Here is a 17,059-nt window from a genome sequence, read left to right as displayed (position 1 = left end):
TTGTTTTTCATTCCTTTTTTAAACTTCAAGTATCTTAAAAAAATAAGTTTTTCTTTCCTGCTTGAAGAAAACCTTTATTATTTTCTTAAGTATAGGTATTCTGGTAACAAATTCTATAATTTGTCTGCAAATGTCCTTATATTAACTTTACCCTTAAAGGAATTTTCACTGGATATAGAACTAGGTTGGCAGTAATTTTGTTTCTGCCCTATAAAGATGTCATTCCATTCTCTTCCATCCTCTGTGGTTTCTATGGAGAAGTCACCTGTCAAACAAATTGTTACTCTTTTGAAGGTACTTCCTCTCTTCCATTCTACTCTGGGTACTTTAAATACTTTTCACTTTGTGTTTAGTTTTCAACAGTTTTACTATGATGTGTCTAGGAGTCATTACCTTTTTATTTATCCCATTAGGATTCATGGGGGTTCTTGAATTTGTGGCCTGTTGCCTTTCAACAGTTTTGGAATGTTCTCAGCTCTTAAAATATTCCTTCTGTCCCATTCTCTTTCTCTTCTCCTTCTGTTACTCTAGTAGACATATTAGACTCCCCACTATATCCCTTATTTATCTTATCCTCTCTTCTGAATTTTCTATCCATCTTTCTCTCCTTTCTTAAGTCTGGATATTTTCTTCTGATCTGTTTTCAATTACTAGTTCTCTCTTCAGCTGTTCCTAATCTGCTGTGGTTATGTCTACCAACTGAGTTTTTTTTTTTTTTTTTTAAGATGCTGGGGGTAGGAGTTTAGTACTTTATTTATTTTTGCTGTGTTGGGTCTTCGTTTCTGTGAGAGGGCTTTCTCTAGTTGTGGCAAGCGGGGGCCGCTATTCATCACAGTGTTTGGGCCTCTATCGCCACCTCTCTTGTTGCGGAGCACAGGCTCCAGATGGGCAGGCTCAGTAGTTGTGGCTCACGGGCCTAGTTGCTCCGCGGCATGTGGGATCCTCCCAGACCAGGGCTTGAACCCGTGTCCACTGCATTAGCAGGCAGATTCTCAACCACTGCGCCACCAGGGAAGCCCCAACTGAGTTCTTAATTTTGATTATTGTAGTTTATATCTAGAGTTTCATTTGGTCCTTTATGTTGTTGTTGTTTCCAGTTCTCTTCTAAAATTCTCCATTTTGTCTCATCTCTTTAAACAGAACAAGCATTTAAAATCTATGTCTAAAAATACCAATCTCTGTAATTTGCCCACTGTTCATATTTTCTTTTGATTTTTGTTAGGGTTATCTTGTCTCCTATTGTGTCTGGGATTTAAAATTGAGTATTAGACACTGTATGTTAAAAACTGTAGAAATAATTTCAGGTCTAGTATGATATTATATTCCTCTAAGAGGATTTATATTTACTCCTAGTGGGCTGCTTGGGGTCCTAGTGTTCCATAATCATCTTAATTCAATTTCAAAGGTAAGATTATTTGAAGCTGGGCCAGTGTAAACTTTTGGGGTTCCAACCCAGAACATGGAAGGTTCACCAGCTTCCCTCAACCCTTGCTAGTTCTCTGGACTCTAATTTTTGTCCTCCCCACCCTTGTAAGACTTTTGAGAACACCACTCAGTTTCTCAGCCACCTTTTCTGCAACTTGCAGAAGCCCCTAAGGAAAAAGGAGTCCTAAATGACAGGTCCCCCCTTCTGAGTTTACTTCTTTTCCTAGATTCTATCCCTATAATTCTTTAATACTTTATTAATGCTCCAGTTTCTTCAAACAGCTTATTTTCATATTTTATTACAGAGGAAATAGCTATTCTCAACTATCTGGATTAGGAAGACTAATCCAAATTATCTAGTCTACCATTATCAAAAGCAGAAGCAGCATTAACTTTTCCCAAACAGTATGTTGAAATTCTTTAGAGAAATGTCTGTTACTTTCTCTCCCTTTAACTTGGGTAAATACCACATTTACATTCTGTCATTGGGATGAAGAGGGGAATGTGGAAACAGAAATGGAATGAATTCATTTTAAAGTACTGCATCTCACTTTTGAATTCCTCTATCATATTTGCAACTATTGGCCTGGAGTCTCTTCAGGGTTCCAACATGCAGACTCTTTTAGCCAAGGTTTTTATTTCATCCAACAACATATATGAAAAATTTTAAAAATCTTTCAGACATTGTTAAGCAGTCTGTTTCCATGTATTCTATCTACTTTTTTTTGTACTTATTTTGCATGGAATTATAAGGGATAGGAAGAAAACACATGTTCAGTCTACCATCCTAAATCAGAAGTATAATTAAATCTTTAAAATGCTCATACATTTTGACCCTGCCATTGTACTTTCTAAGAATTTATCTATTTTTTTAATTTTTAAATTTTATTTTATTTTTTTATACAGCAGGTTCTTATTAGTCATCAGTTTTATACATATCAGTGTATATATGTCAATCCCAATCACCCAATTCATCACATCACCACCACCACCACCCCACTGCTTTCCCCCTTGGTGTCCATACGTTTGTTCTCTACATCTGTGTCTCAATTTCTGCCCTGCAAACTGTTTCATCTATTTTTCTAGGTTCCACATATATGCATTAATATACGATATTTGTTTTTCTCTTTCTGACTTACTTCACTCTGTATGACAGTCTCTACATCCACCCACGTCTGAACAATGACCCAATTTCATTCCTTTTTATGGCTGAGTAATATTCCATTGTAAATACATACCACACCTTCTTTATCCATTCATCTGTCAATGGGCATTTAGGTTGCTTCCATGACCTGGCTATAGTAAATAGTGCTGCAATGAACATTGAGATGCATGTGTTCTTTTGAATTATGGTTTTCTCTGGGTATATGTCCAGTAGTGGGATTGCTGGATCATATGATAATTCTATTTTTAGTTCTTTAAGGAACCTCCATACTGTTCTCCATAGTGGCTGTATCAATTTACATTCTCACCAACAGTGCAAGAGGGTTCCCTTTTCTCCACACCCTCTCCAGCATTTGTTGTTTGTAGATTTTCTGATGATGCCCATTCTAACTGGTGTGAGGTGATACCTCATTGTAGTTTTGATTTGCATTTCTCTAATAATTAGTGATGTTGAGCAGCTTTTCGTGGGCTTCGTGGCCATCTGTATGTCTTCTTTGGAGAAATGTCTATTTAGGTCTTCTGCCCATTTTTGGATTGGGTTGTTTTTTTAATATTGAGATGCATGAGCTGTTTATATATTTTGGGGATTAATCCTTTGTCCGTTGATTCGTTTGCAAATATTTTCTCCCATTCTGAGGGTTGTCTTTTCGTCTTGTTTATGGTTTCCTTTGCTGTGACAAAACCGTTTAAGTTTCATTAGGTCCCATTTGTTTATTTTTGTTTTTATTTCCATTACTCTAGGAGGTGGATCAAAAAAGATCTTGCTGTGATTTATGTCAAAGAGTGCTCTTCCTATGTTTTCCTCTAAGAGTTTTATAGTGTCTGATCTTACATTTAGGTCTCTAATCAATTTTGAGTTTATTTTTGTGTATGGTGTTAGGGAGCATCCTAATTTCATTCTTTTACATGTAGCCATCCACTTTTCCCAGCACCACTTATTGAAGAGACTGTCTCTTCTCCACTGTAGTTCCTTGACTCCTTTCTCATAGATTAGTTGACCATAGCGGTGTGGGTTTATCTCTGGGCTTTCTATCTTGTTCCATTGATCTATATTTCTGTTTTTGTGCCAGTACCATGTTGTCTCGATTACTGTAGCTTTGTAGTATAGTCTGAAGCCAGGGAGTCTGATTCCTCCAGCTCCGTTTTTTCCCCTGAAGACTGCTTTGGCTATTTGGGGTATTCTGTGTCTCCATACAAATTTTAAGATTTTTTGTTGTAGTTCCGTAAAAAATGCCATTGGTAATTTGATAGGGATTGCATCAAATCTGTAGATTGCTTTGGGTAGTAGAGTCATTTTCACAATATTGATTCTTCCAATCCAAGAACATGGTATATCTCTCCATCTGTTGGTACCATTTTTAATTTCTTTCATCAGTTTCTTATAGCTTTCTGCATATAGGTCTTTTGTCTCCCTAGGTAGGTTTTTTCCTAGGTATTTTATACTTTTTGTTGCAGTGGTAAATGGGAGTGTTGCCTTAATTTCTCTTTCAGATTTTTCATCATTAGTGTATAGGAATGCAAGAGATTTCTGTGCATTAATTTTATATCCTGCAGCTTTACCAAATTCATTGATTAGCTCTAGTAGCTTTCTGGTGGCATTTTTAGGATTCTCTATGTATAGTATCATGTCGTCTGCAAACAGTGATAGTTTTACTTCTTCTTTTCCAATTTGTATTCCTTTTATTTCTTTTTCTTCTCTGATTGCCGTGGCTGGGACTTCCAAAACTATGTTGAATAATAGTGGTGAGAGTGGACATCCTTGCCTTGTTCCTGATCTTAGAGGAAATGCTTTCAGTTTTTCACTACTGAGAATGATGTTTGCTGTGGGTTTGTCGTATATGGCCTTTATTATGTTGAGGTAGGTGCCCTCTATGCCCACCTTCTGGAGAGTTTTTAGCATAAATGGGTGTTGAATTTTGTCAAAAGCCTTTTCTGCATCTATTGAGATCATCATATGGTTTTTCTTCTTCAATTTGTTAATATGGTGCACATTGATTGATTTGCATATATTGAAGAATCCTTGCATCCCTGGGATAAATCCCACTTGATTGTGGTGTATCAACCTTTTAATGTGTTGTTTGATTCTGTTTGCTAGTATTTTGTTGAGGATTTTTGCATCTATATTCATCAGTGATATTGGTCTGTAATTTTCTTTTTTTGTAGTATCTTGGTCTGGTTTTGGTATCAGGGTGATGGTGGCCTCACAGAATGAGTTTGGGAGTGTTCCTTCCTCTGCAATTTTTTGGAAGAGTTTGAGAAGGATAGGTGTTAGCTCTTCTCTAAATGTTTGACAGAATTCACCTGTGAAGCCATCTGGTCCTGGACTTTTGTTTGTTGGAAGATTTTTAATCACAGTTTCCATTTCATTACTTGTAATTGGTCTGTTCATATTTTCTATTTCTTCCTGGTTCAGTCTTGGAAGGTTATACCTTTCTAAAAATTTGTCCATTTCTTCCAGGTTGCCCATTTTATTGGCATAGAGTTGCTTGCAGTAGTATCTTAGGATGCTTTGTATTTCTGCAGTGTCTGTTGTAACTTCTCCTTTTTCGTTTCTAATTTTATTGATTTGAGTCCTCTCCCTCTTTTTCTTGATGAGTCTGGCTAATGGTTTATCAATTTTGTTCATCTTCTCAAAGAACCAGCTTTTAGTTTTACTGATCTTTACTATTGTTTTCTTTGTTTCTGTTTCATTTATTTCTGCTCTGATGTTTATGATTTCTTTCCTTCTGCTAACTTTGGGTTTTGTTTGGTCTTCTTTCTCTAGTTCCTTTAGGTGTAAGGTTAGATTGTTTGAGATTTTTCTTGTTTCTTGAGGTAGGCTTGTATAGCTATAAATTTCCCTCTTAGAACTGCTTTTGCTGCATCCCATAGGCTTTGGATCATCGTGTTTTCATTGTCATTTGTCTCTAGGTATTCTTTGATTTCCTCTTTGATTTCTTCAGTGATCTCTTGGTTATTTAGTAACATATTGTTTACCCTCCATGTGTTTGTGTTTTTTACGTTTTTTCCCCTGTAATTGATTTCTAATCTCATAACACTGTGGTCAGAAAAGATGCTTGATATGATTTCAATTTTCTTAAATTTACTGAGGCTTGATTTACGACCCAAGATGTGATCTATCCTGGAGAATGCTCCGTGCGCACTTGAGAAGAAAGTGTAATCTGCTGTCTTTGGATGGAATGTCCTATAAATATCAATTAAATCTATCTGGTCTATTGTGTCATTTAAAGCTTCTGTTTCCTTATTTATTTTCATTTTGGATGATCTGTCCATTGGTGTTAAGTGAGGTGTTAAAGTCTCCCACTATTATTGTGTTACTGTCGATTTCCTCTTTTATAGCTGTTAGCAGCTGCCTTATGTATTGAGGTGCTCCTATGTTGTGTGCATATATATTTATGATTGTTATATCTTCTTCTTGGATTGATCCCTTGATCATTATGTAGTGTCCTTCCTTGTCTCTTGTAACATTCTTTATTTTAAAGTCTATTTTATCTGATATGAGTATAGCTACTCCAGTTTTCTTTTGATTTCCATTTGTATGGAATATCTTTTTCCATCCCCTCACTTTCAGTTTGTATGTGTGCCTAGGTCTGAAGTGGGTCTCTTGTACACAGCATATATATGGGTCTTGTTTTTGCATCCATTCAGCAAGCCTGTGTCTTTTGGTTGGAGCATTTAATCCATTCATGTTTGAGATAATTATACATATGTATGTTCCTATGACCATTTTCTTAATTGTTTTGGGTTTGTTTTTGTAGGTCCTTTTCTTCTCTTGTGTTTCCCACTTAGAGAAGTTCCTTTAGCATTTGTTGTAGACCTGGTTTGGTGGTGCTGAATCCTCTTAGCTTTTGCTTGTCTGTAAAGCTTTAGATTTCTCCATCGACTCTGAATGAGATCCTTGCATGGTAGAGTAATCTTGGTTGTAGGTTCTTCCTTTTCATTACTTTAAGTATATCATGCCACTCCCTTCTGGCTTGTAGAGTTTCTGCTGAGAAAGCAGCTGTTAACCTTATGGGTGTTCCCTTGTATGTTATTTGTCATTTTTCCCTTGCTGCTTTCCGTAATTTTTCTTTGTCTTTAACTTTTGCCAATTTGATTACTATGTGTCTCGGTGTGTTTCTCCTTGGGTTTATCCTGTATGGGACCCTCTGTGCTTCCCGGACTTTGGTGGCTATTTCCTTTCCCTTGTTAGGGAAGTTTTCGACTATAATCTCTTCAAGTATTTTCTCTGGTCCTTTCTCTCTCTCTTCTCCTTCTGGGACCCCTATAATGCAAATGTTGGTGCATTTAATGTTGTCCCAGAGGTCTCTTAGGCTGTCTTCATTTCTTTTCATTCTTTTTTCTTTATTCTGTTCTGCAGCAGTGAATTCCACCATTCTGTCTTCCAGGTCACTTATCCGTTCTTCTGCCTCAGTTATTCTGCTGTTGATTCCTTCTAGTGTAGTTTTCATTTCAGTTATTGTGTTGTTCATCTCTGTTTGTTTATTCTTTAATTCTTCCAGGTCTTCGTTAAACATTTCTTGCACCTTCTCTATCTCTGCCTCCATTCTTTTTCCGAGGTCCTGGATCCTCTTCACTGTCATTATTCTGAATTCTTTTTCTGGAAGGTTGCCTATCTCCACTTCACTGAGTTGTTTTTCTGGGGTTTTATCTTGTTCCTTCATCTGGTACATAGCCCTCTGCCTTTTCATCTTGTCTATCTTTCTGTGAATGTGGTTTTTGTTCCACAGGCTGCAGGACTGTAGTTCTTGCTTCTGCTCTCTGCCCTCTGGTGGATGAGGCTATCTAAGAGGCTTGTGCAAGTTTCCTGATGGGAGGGACTGGTGGAGGGTAGATCTGACTCCATGAATTTATCTTACAGATAGACACAAACAAATGCACAAAACTATACAGACAAGGACATTTACTGTAGCAGTATTTTAGTATAATCATGGAAATAACTTAAATATCAATTAATAGATTATTTAAATTATGGTATAATACAGAAATTTTAAGAGACTGAGATAAGTTAATATATAATGATATAATTTCATTTTTGTTAGAAAATAATTTTCAAAGCAACTCGGAAACAGACTCTGACCTGTCAGGGTGGCAATGGCCACTGAGCAGGGAGGAAGTTCTGCCTCGCACTCTGCGCAGGCTTTAGCTCCTCCAACAGCAGTCACACTTCCTATCAAGGTGACAGTGGCCAGTACACCCTCAGGAAAGATGTGGCTGTCATCCACATAAAATTTAGCCTTCAAACCAAAGACACTGGGCACATGCAGTCTACAAAGGGACACTCCCACATAAAAACACCCCTTCAAGACCACAATAGATAACTGTTTCACCCAAATTCACAGAGACAGAGAAAGTAAAATGAAAAGGCAAAGGAACTACTCTCAATTGAAAAAGCAAGAGAAAACCCCTGAAAAAAAATAATGAAACAGAGATAATCAGTCTATCAGACAATGAACTAAACAATTTGGTAATATGGGAATTCCCTGGCGGTCCAGTGGTTAGGACTTGGCGTTCTCACTGCCAGGAGCCCAGGTTCGATCCCTGGTAAGGGAACTAAGATCCTGCAAGAATGGGATCTTAGTTTGCGTGGTGTGGCCAAAAAAAAAAAAAATTTGGTAACAAAAATGCTAACTGAATTAAGAGAAATGATCTATAAGCACAGATCATTTTAACAAGGAACTAGAAACTATAAATAAGACCCAATCAAAAATAGGTCATTCAATTCCTGAGATAAAAGCACTCTAGAAGCAATGAATAGCAGACTAAATGACAGAAGAACACATAAGAGATCTGGAAGACAGAATAATGGAAATCACCCAATCAGAACAGCAGACAGAAAGACAAATGAAAATAAACAAACCAAAAAACAAACAACAAAAAAAACAAAAGCAACATGTGAGATCTTTGGGATAATATAAAATGTGCCAACATTCACATTATGGGGTTTTCAGAAGGAGAAGATAGAGAGAAACTGTATTTAAAGAAATTACGGCTGGAAATTTCCCAAATCTAAAGAAGTAAACAGATATCCAGGTACAGGAAGCACATAGGGCCCCAAACGAGGTGAATCCAAACAGACCCACACCAAAACATGTCATAATTAAAATGGCAAAAGTTAAAGATAAATAGAAAATTCTAAAGGCAGCAAGAGAAAAACAGAGTCATATATAAGGGAATGTCTAAAAGCCTATCAACTGATTTCTCTGCAGAAATTCTGCAGGCCAGAAGGGAGTGGCATGATATATTCAAAGTCCTAACAGGGAAAAATCTGCAACCTAGGATACTCTACCCAGCAAGATTGTCATTTAGAATAGAAGGAGAGATAAAGAACTTCTCAGACAAGCAAAAACTAAAAGAATTCACCATTACTAAACCTAGCCTAAAAGAAATGTTGGAGGGTCTTCTGTAAATGGAAAAGAAGTTAACAGTCTATAGAAAAGGGGAAATCCCAATAGAAAAGGCAAATAGTAAGGATTGAAGATCACTTAAATAAGACAGTATCTAGATTAAAAAAAAAGAAATTATAAAAGCAACTATAACTACAATAAACAGTAAAGGGATAAGCATGAATGTAAAATATGACATCAAAAAACAACATATGAAGGGGAATTCCCTGGTGGTCCAGTGGTTAGGACTCAGTGCTCTCACTGCCAGGGCCCCAGGTTTGATCCCTGGTCAGGGTACTAAGATCCCACAACCCATGCAGTGTGTGTGTGTGGGGAAAAAAAAAAAAAAAAATATATATATGTATTTATATATTATATATATGATATATATTATATATATATATATGAAGGAGGGGAGTGAAAACTGTAGAAATTTTCAGAATGTGTTTGAACTTAAATGTTTATCAGTTTAAAGCAAGTAGACATAATTATAGGTCAACATATATGAACCCCATTGTAACTACAAATCAAAAACCTACAGTAGATACACAAAAACCAAAAAGAAAGGAACTCAAGCATACTAAAAAAGAAAATCATCAAACCAGTACAGGAGAAACAAAAAGAAGAAATGAATGAAGAACAACTACAAAAACAACTGGAAAACAAGGATTAAAATGGCAATGAGTACATACTTATCAATAATTACTTTAAATGCCAATGGACTAAACTCTCCAAAAGACAGCGTGGCTGACTGGATTAAAAAAACAAAACCCTTCAATAAACTGCCTAATAAACTCACTTCAGGGTAAAAGACACATACAGACTGAAAGTGAGTGGATAAAAAAATATTTCATGCAAACAAAAATGACAAGAAAGCAGGGGTAGCAATACTCATATCAGACAAAATAGACTTTCAAAGGTTATAACAAAAGGTAGCAAAGGGCATTATATAATGATAAAGGGATCAAAACAAGACAGGATATAACATTTGTGAACATACATGCACCTAATATAGGCACACCTAAATATATAAAGCAAATATTAACAGACATAAAGGGAGAAACTGACAAAAATATAATAACAGTAGGGGACTTTAACACCCCATTTACATCGATGGACAGATAATCCAGACAGAAAATCAACAGGCAAACAGTAGTCTTAACTGACACATTAGACCAGTTGGACTTAGTTGATAGCTACAGGAAATAACATCCAATAATAGCAGAATACATATACATTCTTTTCAAGGGCACATGGAACGTTCTCCACGATAGATCACGTACTAGGTCACAAAACAAGTCTCAAGAAATGTAAGAGGATAGAAATTATATCAAGCATTTCTCCCAAGCACAACAGTATGAAACTATAAATGAACTACAGAAAGAAAATCAGGAAAGAACAAACACACTGAGACTAAACAATATGCTACTAAAAAAAAAAAGGGTCAATGATGAAATCAAAAGGGAAATTAGAAAATACCTCAGGACAAATGAAGATGAAAACACAGTTTTCCAAAATCTATGGGATACAGCAAAAATAGTTCTAAGAGAGAAGTTCATAGTGATACAGGCCTTCCTCAAGAATAAGAAAAATCTCAAATAAACAACCTAACATACCACCTAAAAGAATTAGAAAAACAAAGTCCAAAGTCAGCAGAAGGAAGGAAATAAAAAAGATCAGAGAGAATAAATAAAATAGAGACCAAAAAATCAACAGAGAAGATCAATGAAACCAAGACGTGGTTATTTATAAAGACAAATAAAATTGATAAACTTTAGCCAGGCTCTCACTAAGAAGAAAAGAGAGAGGACCCAAATAAACACAATACTACAGAGAAACAAACAAACAAAATGACAGAGAATACTATGAATAGTTATATGCCAACAAACTGGATAACCTAGATGACATAGACAAATTTCTAGAAAGATACAGCTTGCCAAGACTGAGTCAAGAAGAAACAGATAATTTGAAGACTAATCACTAGGAGTGAAATTGAATCTACAATTAAAATACTCCCAGCAAACAAAAGTCCAGGACCAGACAACCAAACATGTAAAGAAGAAATTATACCTATCCTTCTCAAACTATTCCAAAAATCTGAAGAGGGGGGAACGCTCCCAAATTCACTTTATGAGGCCCCACCATTACCCTGATACCAAAATCACACAAAGACTCTACAAAAAAGGAAAATTACAGGCCAATATCTTTGTTTAATAGAGATGCAAAAATCCTCAACAAAATATAAGCAAACCTAATCCAATGATGCATAAAATGGATCATACACCATGATCAAGTTGGATTTATCCCAGGGTCACAAGGATGGTTCAACATACGCAAATTAGCCAATGTGACATACCACTTAAACAAACAAAAAATGAAAATCACATGATTATCTCAACAGACACAGAAAATGCATTTGAGAAATTCAACATCCATTCATGATAAAAATGTTCATCAAAGTGGGTATAGAGGGAACAAATCTCAACATATATGACAAACCCACAGCCAACATAATACTCAAAAGTGAAATGCTGAAAGCCTTCCCGCTAAATTCAGGAAATAGTACTGGAAGTCCTAGACACAGCAATCAAAAACAAAAAGAAATAAAAGGTACACAAATTGCAAGTGAAGAGCTAAAACTGTCATTATCTGCAGATGACATGATACTCTATAGAGAACCCTAAAGTCTAGGCCCAAAAACTATTAGAACTAATAGATGAATTCAGAAAGGCTGCAGGATACAAGACTAATATACAGAAATATGCTGCGGTTCTATATACTAATAATGAAATATCAGAAAGTAAAAAACAATCCTGTTTAAAATTGCACCAAAAACAAACAAACAAACTCTAGGAATAAACTTCACCAAGGAGGTGAAAGACCTACACTCTGAAAACTATAAAACATTGAGGAAGATGATTCGAAGAAATGGAAAAATATTCCGTGCTACTGGGTTGGAAGAATTAACATTATTAAAATGGACATATTAGCCAAATCAATCTACAGATTTAATGCAATCCCTATCAAAATACCCAGGACATTTTTCACAGAACTAGAACAAATTATCCTAAAATTTATATGAAGTCACAAAAGACCCTTAATTGCCAGAGCAATCCTGAGAAAAAGGAACAAAGCTGGATGTATAACCCTCCCAGATGTCACACTATACTAAACTATAGTAAGCAGAACTGCATGGTATTGGCACAAAAATAGACACATAGATCAATGGAACAGAATACAGTCCAGAAATAAACCCAAGCACCTGCGATAAATTAATCTACAACAAAAGAGGTAAGCCTATACAATGGAGAAAAGACAGAGTCTTCAACAAGTGGTGCTAGGAAAATGGACAGCCACATGTAAAACAGTAAGAGTAGAACATTCCCTTTCACACCATATACACAAAAACAAAACAAAACAAAACAAAACAAACCCTCAAAACAGTTTAAATGTAAGCCCCAAAACCATAACACTCCTAGAAGAGAACAGAGGCAGAGCACTCTTTGACAGAAATTGTAGCAATATTTTCTTAGATCAGCCTCCTAAGGTGAAAGAAATAAGAGCAAAAATAAACAAATGGGGCCTAATTAAACTTAAAGATTTGCATAGCAAAAGAAACCACTGACAAAAGAAAAAGACGAACTATGGAATGGAAGAAAATATTGGCAAATGATGCGGCTGACAAGGGGTTCATATCCAAAATATATGAACAGCTCATACAACTCAGTATCAAAAAAAACCAAGCAAACAATTCAATCCAAAAGTGGGCATAGGATCTGAATAGACATTTTCCCAAAGAAGACATGCAGTTGGCTAACAGGCACGTGAAAAGATGCTCAACATCACTAATTATTACAGAAATGCAAATCAAAACCACAATGAGGTATCACATCACACCGGTCAGAATAGTTATCATCAAAAAGTCTACAAAAGACAAATGTTAGAGAGGATGTGGAGAAAAGGGAACCCTCATACACTATTGGTGGGCATGTAAATTGGTGGGCATGTAAATACTCCACAAATGGAGTATTAGTTGGTCATAAAAAACAATGAAAAAAAGCCATTTGCAGAAACATGGATGGACCTAGAGAATGTTATGCTTAGTGCAATAAGTCAGAGGAAGACAAATACTGTATAATATCACTTACATGTGGAATCTAAAATGCAATACAAATGAATGTGTATGCAAAACAGAAATAGACTCACAGATATAGAAAACAAACTAGGGGTTACCAAAGGGGAGAGGAAAGCAGGAAGGGATAAATTAGGGACATGGGATTAACAGATACAAATTATCATATAAAAAGTAGATAAGCAACAAGAATACACTGTATAGCACTGGGAATTATGCCCAGTATCTTGTAATAACCTATAACGGAATACAATCTGACAAAAATACTAAATCAATATGCTGTATACCTGAAACTAAGACAAAACTGTAAATCAACTGTACTTCAAAAAACAAAACATATGAAAGTATATGCATAGAAGAAGAAATCCATATGCTAAGCATAAAAACATATTTATATCATATATTAAACTTAATAGTTTTACAGTATTTCAATTTTTATAATGGTAATTATTTCTAATCATAAATAAATTATACAGCCTATCAAGCCAGTTAGATTTCTACAGAGATCCCACATACCAAGAAGTCAAACCAACATCAAAACAGGCCTTTTTTAAAAAGTACGTAACGCTAACTAGGCTAAGGCAAGTCCAGTACTTTAAGGTGTGAAACCTAGATACAGGGAAAAGTCCTAGCTAGTGATATGAAAGTTAAATAATTTGATTATGCATCAAGGTGGAAGATATGACAAAATGTTCAGAGGAAATGTAGTGGGGGAGCATTGAAAAGGCATAGAATAAAGGGTAGAAGTAGAACTGATGGAAACCAAGATAAGAATTAGAGTCCAGTAGGAAAGAAGCAAACACATAATATTTTTACATTTAGGATATATAATGGCAATATGTTACGGCTATTTTTTTCAATCTTTGATAGCCTGTGTATCTGACAATACTAATTTTATATCATGCCTAAATGAGTTAAACTGGAACTAAGAAGCCTGTTCTGGTACCTGTACTACTAAATAGCAGCACAATCTTAGTCCAAAATCCCTTGATATCTTTGGTCTTCAGTTTTCAATTCCATAAAAATGATGGGTTCAAATTAGATAATTCAAAGTCATGTTCAGATTAAAAAATTCCACAATCCTAAAAGGATTGTTCCTCATTCAGTTAGGTAACTACTTGTCCAGCTATTTACCCACACCTACCCCTCACACCATTCCATACAAGAGATGACTAATGTAACGACAACTCCCTATTCCTGCATTCATGAGACATTGGTAATTAGCTACAGCCCTTGGCCCCCAAGCCCAATCACTGAGCACTCTCTTACTTTCATACATCCTTGCAACCATTTTCAATCAATTGGAGATGGTACTTGAGATAAAATCTATTCACCATCCTATAAATCCACAAGCAAGTTATGACTTTCAATACAATTAAAAAACTTCCTTAGTATTTCCTACATTTTAAGAAACTCTGATAATTCTCTCCTATGCATAAAATTGATTCATATTTTTGTACTCATTAGATTAATAAAATAGGATATAAGCTTCATCAAGATAACCTGAAGATACCAGCCTATGTATTTCCTGATTTATTTATTCTGAATCACTTTTAATAACCTCTGCTAATATGACTTCCTTAGTCAGAGGCACCAACGCTAGGAATTCTACACTCACGCAAACTGTCAAAGAACCTAATATATATCCATTAATCCTATTCAATGGCATAAGGAGGTCTGGGGTAATGAACTGTATTGCATTGCTAATTTACTTAGCGTATGTTCAGTATAACAAGAGATAGCGAGAGCAAATCAGGATTTTAAAATAACATTTATCTCAAGGTTTTCTTCCACAAAATATTTTAAAATCTTTAGATATAGAAGCTGCCCACCATTTTAAAATGAGACAAACAAACAAAGAAAAAAAAATATCCTTACCAGTTTTTCTGCTTCTGTGTTCATTTCCCTTAATTTCTTGATATGTTCCTTTTTAATCATGAGAATTTTTGATAATCTGGTCTACAGACAATGAAGAAGAGATGTTTTGGAATAAACACAGGCACTTAAGTATATCATGTAGATGTCAAATTTCTAAGTTTTCACCAAGATATTTTAGCAGATTTTAGTGTTTCAATATAAATATAGCACAGACACTATTTTATAAGTCAGACTGGCTGAGAAGAAGATATTTTAAAATCCACTGTAACCAGGGTATGTCAAAACGATTAAGGAGTCAATCTGAATAAGCTTTCACTGGTCCAATATGGAACAAGGTGTGGACCAATCATAATAATAATTACAGTTAACTGAAGTACAAATACATTAAAATCCATGAGTTCAGACTGATACTTAAACAAAATTAACCATTGTTGGAGAATACTAGTGACCATACTCATAAACTGGAAAACAAAGACAAAGAGTCAAGCATTTATCCTGCCTATACTGTACAAACTATATGCCATTAGGTAACCAAATAATAGATTATGGGAAGTTTTTCCTTATAGAACTATTTCAGCTACTAAACAAAGAACAAGAATAGCACCATTTTGCAATCCTAATGAATGAATTGACCTACGCAGTGATAATTAGTACCAGCCAACATTATATAAAAAAAGAGATAAAATAATATGGGTATCCTATTAGAACACAAAACCACACATAAAAGTAGTCACATAAAAACAAGTACACCAATCAAATAAAAAACCCAAATCAAATCAAACCTTTATATTCAATGAGCAATTTACATGAAATATAAAAGACAAAAGAATATGTTGGATGTTATCACAAGGATTCAGTCAGCAAAATCCAGACTGTGGGAGACTCTATGGACAAATAATCTAGTTTCTTCAACAAATAAGTTAATGGGGAAAAAGTACAGTCAACATTTAAGAGACAACTGGAATGCTGACTGGATATGTGACGATATTAAGACTTTTTTGTTAACTTTTTAGATGTAATAATGATAATATAGTTATGTCTCTTAAAAAAAAAAGGGCCCTTACCACTTAAAGGTATATAACGAAATATTTACAGATAAATGATATGACGTCTGATTTCTCAAAACAGAGAATGTGGGTGGGAGTATAGCTGAAACTGAACTGGCCAGGAGTTGTTGATAACTGTTATAGCTAGATAATGGGTACCTAGAGATGCATTATACAACTGTCTGCTTTTTTCTTTTCTAATTAATTAATTAATTAATTTTATTTATTTCTGTGTTGGGTCTTTGTTGTTACACACGGGCTTTCTCTAGCTGTGGCGAGTGGGGGTTGCTCTTCGTTGCGGTGCACAGGCTTCTCATTGCGGTGGCTTCTCTAGTTGTGGAGCACGGGCTCTAGGTGCACGGGCTTCAGTAGTTGTGGCACGTGGGCTCAGCAGATGTGGCTCACGGGCTCTAGAGCACAGGCTCAGTAGTTGTGGTGCACAGGCTTAGCTGCTCTGTGGCATGTGGGATCTTCCTGGACCAGGGCTTGAGCCCGTGAACCCTGCATTGACAGGTGGATTCTTAACCACTGTGCCACCAGGGAAGTCCCCTGTCTGATTTTATATGCATTAAACTTTTGATAATTAAAAAAAATCTAAAAACTTGACCTAAGTTGATATAGGCAGAGGGAGAGCCTGGTGAGATATGTTACATACTTATTCACACAGACCCTCATTAGTATCTCCAGAGCTCTGGACTGGTGCCCTGTCTCTAGTTGTTGGGGTTTTATGGAAATTTGTATGATTCTTCAGAGTTAGAAGCAATAAAAGATGGGATGAAGGCAACAGTCTCTCTCCCATTTTCAGTTCTGTGTTTCTTCTTTTTTTAAAAATTAATTAATTAATTAATTTTTGGCTGCCTTGGGTCTTCGTTGCTGTGCGCGGGCTTTCTCTAGTTGTGGTGAGCGGGCTACTCATTGTTGCAGTGTGTGGGCTTCTCATTGTGGTAGCTTCTCTTTGTTGTGGAGCTCAGGCTCTAGGTGCTCAGGCTTCAGTAATTGTGGCTCACGGGCTCAGTAGTTGTGGCTCA

At 35.8% G+C, this 17,059-nt stretch overlaps 1 protein-coding gene across 1 annotated transcript in view; it reads right to left on the bottom strand.

Annotated features, from left to right (window-relative positions):
- LIN9 (lin-9 DREAM MuvB core complex component) overlaps window positions 1-17,059 on the bottom strand; it is a 110,662-nt gene that overhangs the window by 22,473 nt on the left and 71,130 nt on the right. The window contains exon 11 of the mRNA XM_060010871.1: window positions 14,986-15,066. Within this exon, the coding sequence (XP_059866854.1) occupies window positions 14,986-15,066 (81 nt within the window). The remainder of the gene's footprint in view (window positions 1-14,985; window positions 15,067-17,059) is intronic.

Source organism: Delphinus delphis, chromosome 1, assembly GCF_949987515.2.
Source record: "Delphinus delphis chromosome 1, mDelDel1.2, whole genome shotgun sequence".
Taxonomy (NCBI): Eukaryota; Metazoa; Chordata; class Mammalia; order Artiodactyla; family Delphinidae; genus Delphinus; species Delphinus delphis.
This window is presented reverse-complemented; position numbering and strand designations above follow the sequence as displayed.